Source organism: Notolepis coatsorum (genome assembly GCF_963971535.1).
Source record: "Notolepis coatsorum genome assembly, chromosome: 17".
Lineage (NCBI taxonomy): Eukaryota > Metazoa > Chordata > Actinopteri > Aulopiformes > Paralepididae > Notolepis > Notolepis coatsorum.
Genome location: NC_140181.1, coordinates 9,915,633 through 9,932,995, shown reverse-complemented (window position 1 = coordinate 9,932,995; position 17,363 = coordinate 9,915,633). Strand labels below are relative to the sequence as shown.

At 42.0% G+C, this 17,363-nt stretch overlaps 1 protein-coding gene across 2 annotated transcripts in view; it reads left to right on the top strand.

Annotated features, from left to right (window-relative positions):
* Nucleotides 1–17,363, top strand: part of kansl2 (KAT8 regulatory NSL complex subunit 2) — a 43,828-nt gene that overhangs the window by 9,821 nt on the left and 16,644 nt on the right. For both annotated transcript variants that reach the window (XR_014620691.1, XM_084333829.1), the window contains exons 2-6: nt 5,489–5,747; nt 6,574–6,743; nt 8,564–8,678; nt 13,188–13,351; nt 16,473–16,636. Coding sequence is in view for 1 of the 2 variants with exons in the window: in XM_084333829.1 (XP_084189955.1) it covers nt 5,497–5,747; nt 6,574–6,743; nt 8,564–8,678; nt 13,188–13,351; nt 16,473–16,636 (864 nt within the window). In the remaining variant the exon portion in view is untranslated. The remainder of the gene's footprint in view (nt 1–5,488; nt 5,748–6,573; nt 6,744–8,563; nt 8,679–13,187; nt 13,352–16,472; nt 16,637–17,363) is intronic.

The following is a 17,363-nucleotide window of genomic DNA, read 5'->3' as shown; positions in this document are numbered from 1 at the left end:
CAGTAAGAATAGTTCACAATGTAGATTCAAGAGAACATACCAACGAATTATTTATTAAATCCAGACTATTGATACTTAAAGAGTTAGCTGAAATACAGACTTTATTAGTTTTGTTTAGAGCAAAATGCAGAGTATTACCAGCAAATATACAGAGGTTGTTCGTTCCCTGTCCAGATGACAGCAGAAGGAAATTTAATTTTAAACACCAATTTGCACGAACAACCTTAAAACAAAGGTGCACCTCAGTTATAGGTATCAAACTATGGAACTCCTTGCAGAACGATGAAAAGAGTTCCAATAATATATTTCACTTCAAAAGGTTGTGCAAAGAAAAGATACATAGACAGTATAGCACAGTTTAGTATAATATTGCAGTTTAGTGTGTCAGGATGACGTAGCATAGAGTTGTAGTGTAGGCCAGTATGAGTATAGTAATATAGTATATAGCAGCGTAACATAGAATAATAATATATTAAAATATTGTATAATACTGTACCAATATGGTGTAGAATAAATAGTATGATTTAGTTATATTATAATAAAATAGAAATTAGATAGTATATAGAAGTATAATACATAGGGATGGGAATTGATAGGATTTTATCGATACGATTCCATTATCGATTCTGCTTATCGATTCGATTCTTTATCGATTCCCTTATCGATACCTGATCAATTTATAATTTAAATAAATAAATTGAAAATGCAACAGAACTACATTTAGTCATTTAGCTGACGCTTTTATCCAAAGCGACTTACAAGTTCTGTACGACAAGCCATCAGGAAGGGCACAACTCTATCAGCTGAGCAACAATGTTCATCAAAGTGTTGAGTGCTAAAGTGTAGGTTAGTTTATTAGGACAAGTGCATGACAGTACGGTTAGTTAGGGTTAGATATATTTTTTTTTATTCAGATAATGGTTGAAGAAGTGCGTCTTTAGTCGACGGCGAAAGATTGGATGGGTTTCGGCTGTCCTAACTGGGGTGGGTAGTTCATTCCACCATTGTGGGGCAAGGACTGAGAATAGGCGACTTCTCTTTGATGACCCTCCCGGAGCTCGGATAGGAGTAGGTCTGAGGCGGCCAGAAGATGCAGAGCGTAGGGGTCTAAGCTGGTTAGAATAACATGCAACTTGACATTTCTGATTGTCATTTATTGTTGAGCCCCCATGTCAGAAAAATACAAAAACTGTAAAAAATAAAACATTAACTATAGCCTACACTTAAATAAAATAATGTATTTGAGATTCTCTTAAAATGTATTTATTTTTTTATTCTTAAACTAATTTAATCTATTGAATAACAGGTTGTTATTCCTCTGACTTCTGTCTCTCACTCACACACTCTCTCTCTCACACACACACACACACACACACACACACACACACACACACACACAGAGAGAGAGAGAGAGCTCCCCGGGCCCCTGTCCTATAAGGTATTGGCTTGTGTTGCTACACGGACACATTTGTATGTTGCACCACTGTACTTCCTGGCTTACAGTCTTGTAAACAAACATTCCGTCTCTCATTATATGTGAACTAAAGAGTACAAGGTTTACACAACAGCCCCCACCTGCTGTTTTATTGTATTTGTACCTGTACTATCCGCTGTCAGCTGTTTATCTCTCTTTGTGAGCTTGATTAAATAGCGTTAGCTCACGTTAGCTCCGCGGCTAATTTTAGCTCAGCCTGATCTAAATCAATGACTAGGTTCTAAAGCATTCAAGTAGTTTTCACTGCACATAGAAGTAGCCAAACAGCAGGAGCATTTCGGGAGCATATTACCAAAACCCAGGCAATTTCGAGCCATTAAGGAATCAAATAGAGTCTGCCATGGCTACATGCTAACGGCTAACATTATTGCGCAACTGTAGGCAGCGATAAGGGAATCGAAAGTCACGGGAGCCACACGGTTCCAGGCATCGGCCAATTAGGAACCGGTTCCCAACGGGAACCGGTTTTCGATTCCCATCCCTAATAATACATTATATAAGTGTGTGGGGGTGTGTGTGTAAATGAATGAACCTAAATATGTAGTTTGACTGATAGATAAACAAAATGGGTTTATTTATGTTGATTTAATTTGGTTGTGTTGATGTTACATTTTTTATTTTTTTGCAAAATGGGTATATTCTGTTTGGTTTTACACAATATGTCTATCGGTGTGTTGTGTAGGCCGTAGGGGCAGGTATATATAAGATTTTTTCTTCTTCCTGTTCCTTTCGGCCATGGTATTTTTGGTGAATTATATGAATATGTACTGTTGGACTGTGGTAATTCCATGTACGAATAAATAAATTATGATGATGATGATGACAACGGCCAACAAGATTAGTTTGCGACGTTTAAATTCCTCAAGAGTACCGATAGCAGTACCGATGACGTCGGAGCTTATAAATACAAAAAAAAAAAAAAAAAAACAATAAATATCGGTTATCGGTATCGGCTTGAGGAGCATAAAGTTATCGGTATCGGTGTCAAAAAATCAATATCGTGCATCCCTAGTTATAACCTGCACACACTGCCCCTCTGTCCATCCATATGAGCTGCGTTATAACCTGCACACGCTGCCCCTCTGTCCATCCATATGAGCTGCGTTATAATAACCTGCACACGCTGCCCCTCTGTCCATCCATATGAGCTGCGTTATAACCTGCACACGCTGCCCCTCTGTCCATCCATATGAGCTGCGTTATAATAACCTGCACAAGCTGCCCCTCTGTCCATCCATATGAGCTGCGTTATAACCTGCACACACTGCCCCTCTGTCCATCCATATGAGCTGCGTTATAACCTGCACACACTGCCCCTCTGTCCATCCATATGAGCTGCGTTATAACCTGCACACGCTGCCCCTCTGTCCATCCATATGAGCTGCGTTAAAATAACCTGCACACACTGCCCCTCTGTCCATCCATATGAGCTGCGTTATAATAACCTGCACAAGCTGCCCCTCTGTCCATCCATATGAGCTGCGTTAAAATAACCTGCACACACTGCCCCTCTGTCCATCCATATGAGCTGCGTTATAATAACCTGCACACACTGCCCCTCTGTCCATCCATATGAGCTGCGTTATAACCTGCACAAGCTGCCCCTCTGTCCATCCATATGAGCTGCGTTATAACCTGCACACACTGCCCCTCTGTCCATCCATATGAGCTGCGTTATAACCTGCACACACTGCCCCTCTGTCCATCCATATGAGCTGCGTTATAACCTGCACACACTGCCCCTCTGTCCATCCATATGAGCTGCGTTATAACCTGCACACACTGCCCCTCTGTCCATCCATATGAGCTGCGTTATAACCTGCACAAGCTGCCCCTCTGTCCATCCATATGAGCTGCGTTGGGCATAAAAGAAAATATTGTTTGTTTTAGGGCTGGGCGATAAAATGATAACGATAACTATCGCGATAAATTATTTCCTCGAAATAAACATGAAACGTGGTCGCAAAGTTTCGATATATCGATTTTCCAAGCTTGGATATGAGCACACGCACTAACAACCAATCAGTGAAGGAGATGGCCGACAGCGGAAGGAGACCCGGAGGTAGGACTCGACAACAAGGCTGGCTAGGCTAATTAGCTTGCACGGCGCTATTTTATATATTTACGTGCCGAGTATGTGTGTGGCGTGAATTCTGATGCCACGGTTATAGTAGTGTGTGGTATACGGTGGACGTTGTTGCAATGTATTGGGGCGGAACAGAGTATTTTAGTGATATTTAGTACTTTGTCATGGGATACACTGCTCGCTCTGGCTAACTGCTAACGTGCGCGGACTGATGACGACATCAACTCGAGACATTCGCAGCAGAAAAACAAGTCTATTAATAGCCCGTCCATCGGCGCTGGGCATAATAAGTTAATTAAACTTGACAGACATTATATCGACGATAATTATCGATATCGAGTTATATGAAAATAATTTTATAATTTTATCGCGATAACGTTTTTGGCCATATTGCCCAGCCCTAGTTTGTTTCCTGTTGGTTGTCAGTTAAGGCCATGGGTAGGTAGGGCTTTTATTTTATTTTTTATTTTATTCTTTCCCACGGCGACTATGGATAGGGAATTTCTTTATTTAATTAAAAATGTTCACAACAACATGGATGCATGTACTTTGCCAGCATGTTTAATATCCATAATACTAAAGGTTTGACTAAGATTTCTATGAAACTTTATTGTAAAAAAAAAAAATGGGTCGCACCTAAATCGGCAGGGTCGGTCGGCAACCGGAAACGAACTATTTTTTCTTTTAGGCCTTATAACCTGCACAAGCTGCCCCTCTGTCCATCCATATCACTATACCCACCCAGCCCACACAGGGTCTGTTCAAGTTTTGTTTTATTTGTCACATATAAGGTACATGTACATTACAGTGAAATGCTTGGTTCTGTATGAGCCTCCTGAGATTGCGCTCCATACAGTAAAAAAAAAAGAATAAAGACCAAACACTATACAAAATGCTAAAATGAGGTAGATGTAGTGCAAATATTTGAGTAATAAATATATAAAATATGGTGTGTATAGTGTTTAAAGTGTCAAAGTGAGTGTTTAAAGTGAGTGTGTAGATGTGTGTGCAATGAATGTAGAATGGACGGGTTAACGTTGCATAGAGTCATTGAGCGTCCTGATGGCCTGGGGACAGAAGCTCTAGCAGTAGCATCACAGGTGCGTCCTGATGGCCTGGGGACAGAAGCTCTAGCAGTAGCATCACAGGTGCGTCCTGATGGCCTGGGGACAGAAGCTCTAGCAGTAGCATCACAGGGAGCGTCCTGATGGCCTCTGGGGATAGAAGCTCTAGCAGTAGCATCACAGGGAGCGTCCTGATGGCCTGGGGACAGAAGCTCTAGCAGTAGCATCACAGGTGCGTCCTGATGGCCTGGGGATAGAAGCTCTAGCAGTAGCATCACAGGGAGCGTCCTGATGGCCTGGGGATAGAAGCTCTAGCAGTAGCATCACAGGGAGCGTCCTGATGGCCTGGGGATAGAAGCTCTAGCAGTAGCATCACAGGGAGCGTCCTGATGGCCTGGGGATAGAAGCTCTAGCAGTAGCATCACAGGTGAGCGTCCTGATGGCCTGGGGACAGAAGCTCTAGCAGTAGCATCACAGGGAGCGTCCTGATGGCCTGGGGACAGAAGCTCTAGCAGTAGCATCACAGGTGTTTCCAATGGGTTTCCTGCACAAAATGAAAACGTTGGAGGAATTCTAGTTGTAGGTGTCCCATGTAGATGCTTCTATCCCAAGAACGGCATGTTTTCTGAGGGAGTAATACAAATAGACAATTATTTTCTATAACTAATAGTAGGCCAACTTTGAAGCTATAGCATAGGTAATTAATAAATGTAGGGGGAATGTTTGATTTGATCTTTATTATTTATCAACGTTTGACATCTTTATAGCCCAACCACCCAATGTTCACACGGTACAGTAGCAACTCGATCTTGATCTGAACGTACCATTGATTTCTCTTTTCAGTTTTCGCAATGAACAGAATAAGGATCCACGTGTTGCCGTCGAACCGGGGCCGCGTGGGCCAGGCGGCGCGTCCTCAGGAGCCCCAGGCCTGCTCCTTCACCCAGCGGCCCTGCTCCCACCCACGCCTGGACGCCCTGGAGTTCTGCATCAAACACATCCTGGAGGACAAGACCGCCCCCTACAAACAGTGCAGCTACGTCTCGACCAAGAACGGCAAGCGCTGCCCCAACGCCGCGCCCAAGGTGGAGAAGAAAGATGGGTGAGTTGAAAGCAATCAAAACGGAAAGAACTAGGGGTGAGAATCGCCAGAGATCTCGCGTTACGATACTATCGCGATACTTGAGCCGCGATACAATAGTATCGCGATACTCGATATATCGCGAATATTGCGATATATATATTTTTATCAGATTTTTTCTTTTTTACTGAAAAGTTCAACTGTCAACATGTTTTATCTAATAAAATAAAGTTCAGTCTGTTCATCTCACTTCAATAATTTTTATTGCAGAACATGGTATTTTCTCAAGCAGACAGATAGATGTAAACACTGTAATCTGTGTTGCATGTACCTGACAAACTGAACTGTTTGTATTACAGTCATATTCCAACTTAACTGAATGCACATGTGTGTGTGTGGACTACTGTACTATTTATTACAGGTATTGAAATGAACAATGCAACTTCCTTATACAAAAAAAAAAGAAAAAAAAAACGTTTTATATATTTTTTTTATGAATAATTAAATATCGATACTTGGCGTCCCTGTATCGATACAGTATCGCCACGCAAAGTATCGCGATACTACTACGTATCGATTTCCCCCCCCACCCCTAGAAAGAACAGATACTTTTGTTTTAATGGTTAGAAATGAGGTCCTGTAAGGTTCCACCATCTCTTGTCAGGTCAAGTTAAACTAAATTAGGTCCTGTAAGGTTCCACCATCTCTGTCAAGTTAAACTATGTTAGGTCCTGTAAGGTTCCACCATCTCTGTTAGGTCAAAGGTTATTTGTCACATACACATTATACGTGTACAATGGAAATTAACCTCTTAAGCCCGATCGGGCCTCTTCCTGTTCCCTCTCAGCGTGACGTTCTGCGCTGAGCATGCCAGAAGGAACGCCATGTCTCTCCGCACTCAGATGAGAAAGGTCTCCGGTCCGTCCCCGGAGTTGCTGCTCTCTCAGCTCAGTGGTTACAGCCGCGCAGAAACGCACAGCCTGGACGGAGGACGCAGCGAAGGTAGCCGCATTCTAGGTAAATCCATATCTGTCTGAATATACCTGCATATAACCCTTGTGTATACCTACTTATATACCCGCATATAACCCATAACTAAGTAAGGGATAATGTATAGCTACGAGGTCATTGTCGCAAAATAATTGACCGACAGGGAGTTTAGAACACCGAGGCGCCTCGCCGAGGTGTTCTTTAAACGTCAGTGAAGGTCAATTATTTTGCGACAATGACCGAGTATAGCTATACATTATCCCGCTTATTACATGGCTAACTTACTAACAATATACCTAATTCATTTTACACCATCGACAAGACGAGATCAAATGCAGACGCAGTTCTGTTCTGTCGCTCCGCGCTGTCATCGCCGGCAGCTTCGCCGGCAGGTGTGTCTGATTGGCTGCACTGATGCAGTGTGTGTCAGTGGGCTTGATTGCTACAGCTGCGCACAGCGGTTATTATTGCTCGGCAATGACTAGCGCTATTGACCAATCACAATCAAGCATTTCGGCGAATGTTAAAACGCCATGTAATAATGCTGTATATACCATGTATATATATTTATTCTTACCGTACATATTTATCCACATCTATCTATACATACTAGTATCTGCATATAATCCTTGTTACATATCTGTAGATACTATGACTATATCTGTACATATCCCTTACCTACTCTTATATACTAATACTACAACTCTGTACATGCATCTGATTAGCACTATTACTCAATAGTACTAATTTATATATTTTATATCCCGTTTTAATCACCTGTACATTGTATATTACTATTGCATTTTACTGTTAAATTTGCTCTCCGGTTGGATGCCAAACTTCTTTTTGTTGTACTGTACTTGTGCTGCATGATGACAATACATTAGGGGTGGGCAATATGACTATATTAAATAAATATTGGGTACAATTCATTAACGATACACTTTTTAAACATATCGTGGACATCGTGATGTATTGCACAAAACCTCACGTCAGTTTCTAGGCCGCCGCGGCTGAGATGAGACTTACTTTAGTGCAGCACTTTCCTCTCTCCCTCACACAGACGCACACACTCACCCAATTTACGTCACGTACACGCACACACACCCAGAGAGATGGTAACTAAGTTAGCCGTTAACTAAGCTAACCCACAGGGGAGTGATCCACGACACCAATTCCATTAGTGAGAAAAGGGGGGGGGGGGGTTATATTGACGAGGCTTGAATGACAACAGAGGTTTATATAATCATCATATTGGCGTGACTATCCATCAAATGGTTAAATCAAGCATTTTTAAGTGCTTTAGAGGAAATATAAAAATATCGCAATATATATCGTGTATCGTGATATCATTTAGAGGCCATATCGCCCAGCCCTACAATACATCTAGTGAATCTAATCTAATTCTAGTTAATCACACTGGCTTGTTTAGGTGGAACAACAGTAGATTCAGTTCTATCTACCATCTTTTGAAATGAGGACATTTCACACCTGACCACTAAATTACGTGCTTATTCCGTTGACCATACTCTCATGGCAGCCATTTTTCTCTCATGTCATACTCTGGTTGGGATTCCTTTTCACCTCAGTGGGAACCGGGTGGAAAGGAATTCCAACCAGAGCATGACATGAGCAAGACCGTCAGTTTGGATATTGTCTCACAACAACCAGGATTTCTTTGAGGTTTCAAATATTTGCCCAATTCCTGTCAGTAAATGCAACATAATGGGTGTTGTTGACGTTATGGTTATTTTGGGTGCAATGAATGTAGAATGGATGTTGCTCTCAGATTTTCTCTCCTCTGTTTCTATCGTTACCTGTGTTTGGTCTCTTCTCTGTCTGTGCAGACGAGGACAGTTGGAGCGAGGAGGAGCAGGGGCCGCTGGTCCTGGATCAGACGTGGCGAGGCGAGCCTGAGAGCGAGGCCGACAGTGTCGACAGTGACCACGAGGATCCCCTTAAGTACGTCTCTCTGACTTTCACATTTGTTGGTTCATTGGCAGAGCTCTGGACGTGCAGTTTTGGCAAATTTCAGGTGTTATTCCGTTCAACAGTCCCTGATGGCTATAAGTAGACTGCCTAGTAACAGACTCTTGATTGGCTACTTCCCTCTGACTTGTTTGTCTGAGGGAAGCAACGGTTGTGATTGGAGGATCAAGAAAAGAGGGCGGTGCTTGAGAGGTCGATTCAAAACTAGGCTTGACTAGCAGATGGTGATTCAGGGGCTGAATCTTGGCAACTTGGGACTCATTCACAAAGCAAATGCTGGAATGTTGATCTACAATGCATTTTATGATTCCAGATAATGGGATTTATAGGGAAAGAACTTCCCTAAACTGGTCTGAGTCTATCCTGTTAGTAAAAGTGGTGGCTCTGTACGTGGTGTGGGTTGATACTGAAAGGTTAGCAATCTGTATCGGATGGTGAAATCAGTGCATCCCTACTAACATCAACCCTGTGACGTCACACACGCAGGAGTTTACATCCATACTAATTAGGGATGTCCCGATCACGTGATCGGGATCGGGGGGTGATCACGTGATTTTCAGAAGATCGGGATCGGGGGGGAAAATGGGATATAAAAAAAAATTAACTTTTTTTTTTTATTCAACAAACGTCTTAAACTCATACTGTCTTAACACTTTCTTTGCCAGGCTTATGTACATCATTATACCGTCCTCTGCCAGCTCTATTTGTCTATGGAGAAGTTCCCCTTCTTTGCAGGGCTATAACTTTTTAAATTCTATTGCTAAATTGACATTACTATGGCCCATTCAACGTCAATTATCTATCGTTCAGGATGTGGGAACGTTATACTTTTTCATTCACATATTCATACTAAAATACGGTCTAAAGTATAAATATGTTTTTATCGTTTTCTGCAGCATTCTCCAGAACGTGATTTATAGCCCTAAATGCATTATATTGATGATCAAATACAGTTTGATAGCGATCGGTGCGAGATAAATTTTTTTAAATGGACGTGCTTCTAGAAGTTACTACTTATCATCTGATGTTGACCGGATGGGGGGGGGGTCGTTTATAATTCCGTGGCCAACGTTAGATGATTCATCTAGTGTGGGTGATATGATCATTAGAGCAGTTTGTATCGAATACGGTAAAAAAAAAACGTTGAAACTTACCCCAGTCTCCTCGGGCCGTTGGGCGATGAGCGTGGAGCAAAAATATTCCTATTATGGGATGTTGAAATATGCGATCCATCTCCAGATTGTATAATGGTATATACGTCCAAATCATGTTGTTTATCGAGTTATTGGTAACGGATCGCTATCCATTGTGTCGCGCTCGAGTCCCGGGACCTATAGCGAGTGATCGGACCGAATTTGGTTGAGCACCAGTTTCCGTTTACGGTTTGGGCGATCCGCCGATCGGCCAACCGATGGCGCTCTTGAACAGTTGGAGAGTTGAGAGGGGATCAACAGTAGATCTCAAGTCTCCGGGGGAGAAATATGATTGCGATCACAGATTTTTGAAATATTGATCTCAATGACGTGTTACGGCGTCATTGGCAGAATTAGCATGGCGGGGAATGACGAGTTTAGGCGTCCTTGGCGATTAAAGTGTTAAATACGTCTTAACACTTTGGCTGCCAGGAAATGCTTAAAAGCGTCATTCCCGGCCATGCTCAAGTTGCCGGAGGACGCTTTACAGCGTCCTTATATCAATATTTCAAAAATCTGCGATCGGATTTATATGTCCCCTCCGCTGGCCTGAGATCCACCAGGAGGACCCACTGAGCTCTCTGGCGGTTCAGGAGCGCCATCTGGTGGCCGATCGGCGCAATCGCTTAACAGGAAGTGGCATAGAGGTTGTGCTGGACGGCCGTATTACTTCCGGGCACTCGCTATAGGTCCCGGCATTCTAGCTCGTCACAATACACAGCGATCGATTGCCAATAACTCTATAAACAACATGATTTGGACGTATATACCATTATACAAGCTGGAGATGGACCGGGTAAATCTACATCCCATAATGATAAAATGTCTACTCTACGATGATCGCCCAACGGCGCGCGGAGACTGGGGTGAGTTTTAGCGTGTAACGTTACCGTCTTCGATACTAACTGCTATTATCAACATTTGACCCACATTAGATGATTGGTATAACGCTGCCCACGGAACGCCCCCTAGCCCATCCGGTCAACATCAGATGACGTGTAGTAACTTCTAGAAGTACGTCTAGTTGGAATTTTTTATATCGCGCTGATTGCCATAAAACTGTATTGCATCATCAATATAATGCATTTGGGGCTATAGATCACGTTCTGGAGAAAGCTGCAGAAAGAGATGAAAACATACTTATACATTAGACCATACTTTACTATGAATATGTGAATGAAAAAGTTTAACGTTGCTACACGATGAACAATACATATAGGACTTTGAATGGGCCCTAATAATGGCAATGTAGCAATAGAATTTAAAAAGTTATAGCCATGCAAAGAAGGGGTACTTCTCCATAGACAAATAGAGCCGGCAACCTATGGTATATCATGAATTTAACCCATGGCAACCAGTGTTAAACTCAATTCACGTCTTAAACTCATACTGAGGCCTTAGTTTTGGTTTTAAATTGCATATCATCATTCATTTATTTATTGTCACACAGAGCAGAAGAATTTAGCCAAAACAAACGCATTTCCTTTGATTTAATTATACATCAAATGATTTATGTCAAGGATGAGGGACATCCACTAGTTGCAGAACTTGCAGTCACCTGATTTTTACAGACGATGGCGCCATTGCTCTCATGAAGCAGCAGGTTGGAGGCGGAGTTTTTAGATTACTCCGGTTGCAATGCCTCGCTTGAATGAAGTTAACTTTTCACCTGGATAACGTCAATGTGAGAAATTGGGATGGGAGAAATCTTTTTTAATTTTTTTTTATTATAAATTGTTCTCTTTTTTTTTATCGGATCGTGAAAGATCGGTATCGGTAGATACTCAAAATCACATGATCGGGATCGGATCTGGAGCAAAAAAAATTGATCGGTAATCCCTAATACTAATGAACCCTGTGACATCACACACACAGGAGTTTACATCCCTACTAATGAACCCTGTGACATCCGAGACGGGAGTTTACATCCTACTAATTAGGGGTGCACGATATTGATTTTGACACAGATACCGATAACTTTCTGCTCCTCAAGGCCGATACCGATATTTATTGTATTATAAACGTTTTTTTTAAATGTATATTCCTGTAGTTTTGACCTAACCAGATTTATCATGACATGAGCGTTACTACTATAAACAAAGCCAAGACAACAGTTTTGACTGATAAAGTGACCATATTTATTTTTCCAAATAAATATCATTTGAATCAGAAAATTCACAATCCGTCAACAACTTATAATGCATCCAACCTAACAAGCCACCTGCAACATCACCACCGCTACGATGGTGTGTTAAAAGCCTACAACGACGCGCGAGCAGCTAAAGCTGCTGTGAATCCAAAGCCAGCTACAAAGGAACCAGCGGCGTTTGTACCTATTGACGAGGCATTTGCTAAATTAAAGAAGTTTGACAGAAATGACCCAAGGGCTCAAGCCGCTAGCTTTTAAGCAGTGCTTGGTGGTGCAAATTAACCTGGCTACTACGGAGCAATAAGCTTTAGCTGCTTGCGCGTCGTCTTAGGCTTTTAACACACCATCGTGGTGATGTTGCAGGTGACTTGTTAGGTTGGATGTATTATAGGTTGTTGTTGCCCTTTTCCCTCCTCGTGGAACTTCTGCATTGCATTTGTTACAAAGCGAACTTTTTTCCTCTGAAACTATTCCCACACTACTGACGCCATCTTTGTTTACATCCGCGCTGCCTCTGAAACTTACGTGGCTACGTCACAGCCAAGAAAGGGAGCGCTTCCTAAACCACACGCTATCAGTCCTACCACTGTACTGGCAAAACGGGAGGAGCCTACAGTAAAAACAAATTCACCCACACCGCATTTTTTTTACCAAAAAATATATTATATATTATCGGAGCTATCAATAACATTATCGGGATGACGTCATAATTGCTGGTATCGGCCCGATAATTATCGTGCATCCCTACTACTAATATCAACCCTGTGACATGACAGACGGGAGTTTACATCCTACTAATATCAACCCTGTGACATCACAGACGGGAGTTTACATCCTACTAATATCAACCCTGTGACATCACAGACACGCAGGAGTTTACATCCTACTAATATCAACCCTGTGACCTCAGACACGCAGGAGTTTACATCCTACTAATGAACCCTGTGTGACCTCAGACATGCAGGAGTTTACATCCTACTAATGAACCCTGTGACATCACAGACACGCAGGAGTTTACATCCTACTAATATCAACCCTGTGACCTCAGACACGCAGGAGTTTACATCCTACTAATGAACCCTGTGTGACCTCAGACACGCAGGAGTTTACATCCTACTAATGAACCCTGTGTGACCTCAGACACGCAGGAGTTTACACGGCAGAGGAGGTGGCGCTGATCACCAGGGAGAAGCTCATCAGACTCCAGTCGCTCTACATCGACCAGTTCAAACGCCTGCAGCACCTGCTCAAAGAGAAGAAGCGCAGATACCTGCACACTCGCAAGGTGGAGCACGACACTCTGGGTGAGACAAGATGTTCCTTTATTGATCTCCTAGGTGAGATGAGATGTTCCTTTGTTGATCTAGGTGAGATGAGATGTTCCTTTGTTGATCTCCTAGGTGAGATGAGATGTTCCTTTGTTGATCTAGGTGAGATGAGATGTTCCTTTGTTGATCTCCTAGGTGAGATGAGATGTTCCTTTGTTGATCTAGGTGAGATGAGATGTTCCTTTATTGATCTCCTAGGTGAGATGAGATGTTCCTTTGTTGATCTAGGTGAGATGAGATGTTCCTTTGTTGATCTAGGTGAGATGAGATGTTCCTTTATTGATCTCCTAGGTGAGATGAGATGTTCCTTTGTTGATCTCCTAGGTGAGATGAGATGTTCCTTTTATTGATCTCCTAGGTGAGATGAGATGTTCCTTTGTTGATCTCCTAGGTGAGATGAGATGTTCCTTTGTTGATCTAGGTGAGATGAGATGTTCCTTTGTTGATCTAGGTGAGATGAGATGTTCCTTTGTTGATCTAGGTGAGATGAGATGTTCCTTTGTTGATCTCCTAGGTGAGATGAGATGTTCCTTTGTTGATCTAGGTGAGATGAGATGTTCCTTTATTGATCTCCTAGGTGAGATGAGATGTTCCTTTGTTGATCTAGGTGAGATGAGATGTTCCTTTGGTTGATCTCCTAGGTGAGATGAGATGTTCCTTTGTTGATCTCCTAGGTGAGATGAGATGTTCCTTTGTTGATCTAGGTGAGATGAGATGTTCCTTTGTTGATCTCCTAGGTGAGATGAGATGTTCCTTTGTTGATCTCCTAGGTGAGATACGATGTAGGGCTGACCTTTGAATTTTTTTTGGAATTCGAAGCTTCGGGGGCCGAGATTCTATTTTAATTCGAAGCTTCGAGATAAAAGAAATTATAAATATTTTCTTTTTATTATTATTTTTTTTTTTTATGTTGTGGGACTTGTACATCACTTTGTTCAACTTTGTCAGTGCTGTAAAGTATAAACCTTTTTAAATCTTAGACAAACTAAACACTTTTCTTTCATGAAATATTGTAAGCCGTCATTTGAGGCTTTATAAAAGCAGCACAATGAACACAAATCTGTCAGTGCCGAGTCCGACCTCATCTTAAATAACAAACAGCATTGCTTGTTGTAGTTAACAAAGAGAGGCAGAGTTGATTTTGCACCAAAAAAAATCAAACATGAATCGAATTTTATTTTCATATTCGAATCCCATACCCATCGAACAAAGCTTTGAAGTATTTAACACTTTGAATGCCCATCACGACATAACTCGTGTTATCAGCCCGCCCCCTGAATGCCCATCACGAGAATTTTTTTTATTAGCGATCTGAATTCATATTTCATCAACCGAGTCTACCGTTGGGAAACCAGCTCCACCAGGAGCTCAGATGTGAAAAAGGCGCCCCCTATCGTCTCCCAGATGGTAATGCACCCTTTTGGAATGGACTCAATGAAAATGGATGAGAGAGAAAAACTCCGGAATCCACATTTTACTTCTCACGCATGTAACCGGAGATGATCCCAGTCATTGTGGAGCCTCAGCACAGCGTGTAATATGTGTTTTACAGTATACGCGTTGGATCAATAAAATTATCGATTTTTGGAATGGCGATCAGGAATTGGAATAATCCATTTGGATACCATCTGATCTCAGGTAAGGAATCTATTTTACCAGTCTTAGGATAATCAGACCTGTTTTCACGGAGATATACGCTTTTCCCCTATATGTGATATGGCTGTTTGACTGTGCGAGCGATCAGGAATTAAGAGAATCGATTTTCAGCTCGCGGCACCAGTGTGCATACGTACACATATACTATCGATAATCTAGCGTTTATTTGAAAACTATTCATAAATAGGCCGAAAAATTACAACGTTCTAGAATATTACAGTACAGGGCGTTTATATAGTTTATATAGCTAAAGTTATGTTATATTGTGTGTGTAGTGCTGTACTATATTCACTGCTGTCAAGTGAATCAAGTTTTTTTTTCTTGTAATCTTTTAATAGAAGTAAAAGTATATTCTATATTGTAATACACTAAATTATGTTATATCTAGTAAAATTAATGGAAGAACAAATATAAATGTAAGGGGGTAGGGATCAATAAGCTTAGCTTCCCTCTACTCCTTTTTTGGACATGTCTGCTAACCAAACACATTGCTCTTGACCTTTTGTTTATAATTCCTTATTTTTTTATGTTTTTCTTTTAATGTTTTTTTAATTTGTTGCTATGATTGTTTGGTTCGACGGAACAAGATATAGTGAGTTGTTTGGAGAAATATGGAGAATAACATATAAAAAAAAAAGTCTTGAAAACGAGGGCTTTTCAAATGAACCGATAGATAAACAATCCGCTTCGACAATGTTGACTGGAAAATGAGTCATTGATAAGCGACGGGGCAGATTAGACACATTAGGCCATAATTTAAAACATAGATTAGGCGATATTAATGCTAACATTGAAGTGGATGGTGGGCATTCAAGCACTAAATGTGCGCCCCCTGCTGGGCACTGAAAGTGTTAAGACGGCCCTAATACGATGTTCCTTTATTGAGGTGAGATGAGATGTTCCTTTGTTGATCTCCTAGGTGAGATAATATGTTTTATTGATCTCCTAGGTGAGATAATGTCTTCCTTTATTGATCTCCTTGGGGAAATTCAGAGGTCATAGCAGCAGGGGGGAGGTATGGGCAGGGTAATGGTAGAAAAATATAGGCAATAAGATTAGATCTGAATATGAGGAAAAACGGTGTAAACGATAAAACAAAAAAATAACTGCCACACTAACTCATCCATTCTACATTCATTGCACACACTCACTTTTAACATTCACTTAGACACTACAATATCTTTTAACACCACACCATATTTGATCTATTTATTACTAAAAATATTTGCACTACATCTACTCCACCTCATTCTTGCATTTTGTACTTTAGTTTTGTGTATATATGTTTGGTGTTTATTCTTTTAACTTTTTTTTTACTGCATGAAGCAGAATCTCAGGAGGCTCATGCGGAACCAAGCATGTCACTGTAATGTACGTCATGTACCTTTATTATATGTGACAGATAAAACTAAACTTGGTCCTCCTGTGTGTTGTTCTCCAGGGAGCAGTCTGCTGACGGGCCCAGAGGGTCTGTCCCTGAAGGAGCGTGAGAACCTGCGGAAGCTGAAGGCCCTGCGTCGCTACCGTCGGCGGTACGGAGTGGAGGCGCTGCTTCACCGGCGGCTCCGGGAGAGGAGGCAGGCCGCTACAGACGGAGCTCCTCAGGTGGGCCTCCGTGCAGTACCCTTCTCCGACACAAGGGGGCGACAGTGGCTCAGGAGGTGGAGCAGGTCGTCTGGTAATCAGAAGGTTGGGGTTAGACAGTGGCTCAGGAGGTAGAGCAGGTCGTCTGGTAATCAGAAGGTTAGGGTTAGATAGTGGCACAGGAGGTAGAGCAGGTTGTCTGGTAATCAGAAGGTTAGGGTTAGACAGTGGCTCAGGAGGTGGAGCAGGTCGTCTGGTACATAGATATATCTACACTAGATAGCTTAAGGCGGAGTCACCAGTGTCGCTGAACCGCCGCCATCTTGCCCCAGTCAGCCTTTCTGTTACGTTCTATGGTAGCTGTTGGAGGGTGAGCGATCTGCACAGACAAAAATACTCATAACTCGCTGAAATATTGACCGATTTACAAACTGTTTGGTTTATTACAAGCATTATTAACGTGGCTATGATTCAAGCGGTTTGTAAAAAAAAAACAGACATTAAAGTAAAAAAGTAGACATTAATGTTATCAGTAGCTGAGCTGCCTGGGGCAAGATGGCTGCCCTACGACGACGTCGCTCTCCATTGGCCGGCAGCGTGGGTAAGCTATCTAGTGTTCTATATATATCTATGGTAATCAGAAGGTTGGGGTTAGACAGTGGCTCAGGAGGTAGAGCTGGTCGTCTGGTAATCAGAAGGTTAGGGTTAGACAGTGACTCAGGAGGTAGAGCGGTCGTCTGGTAATCAG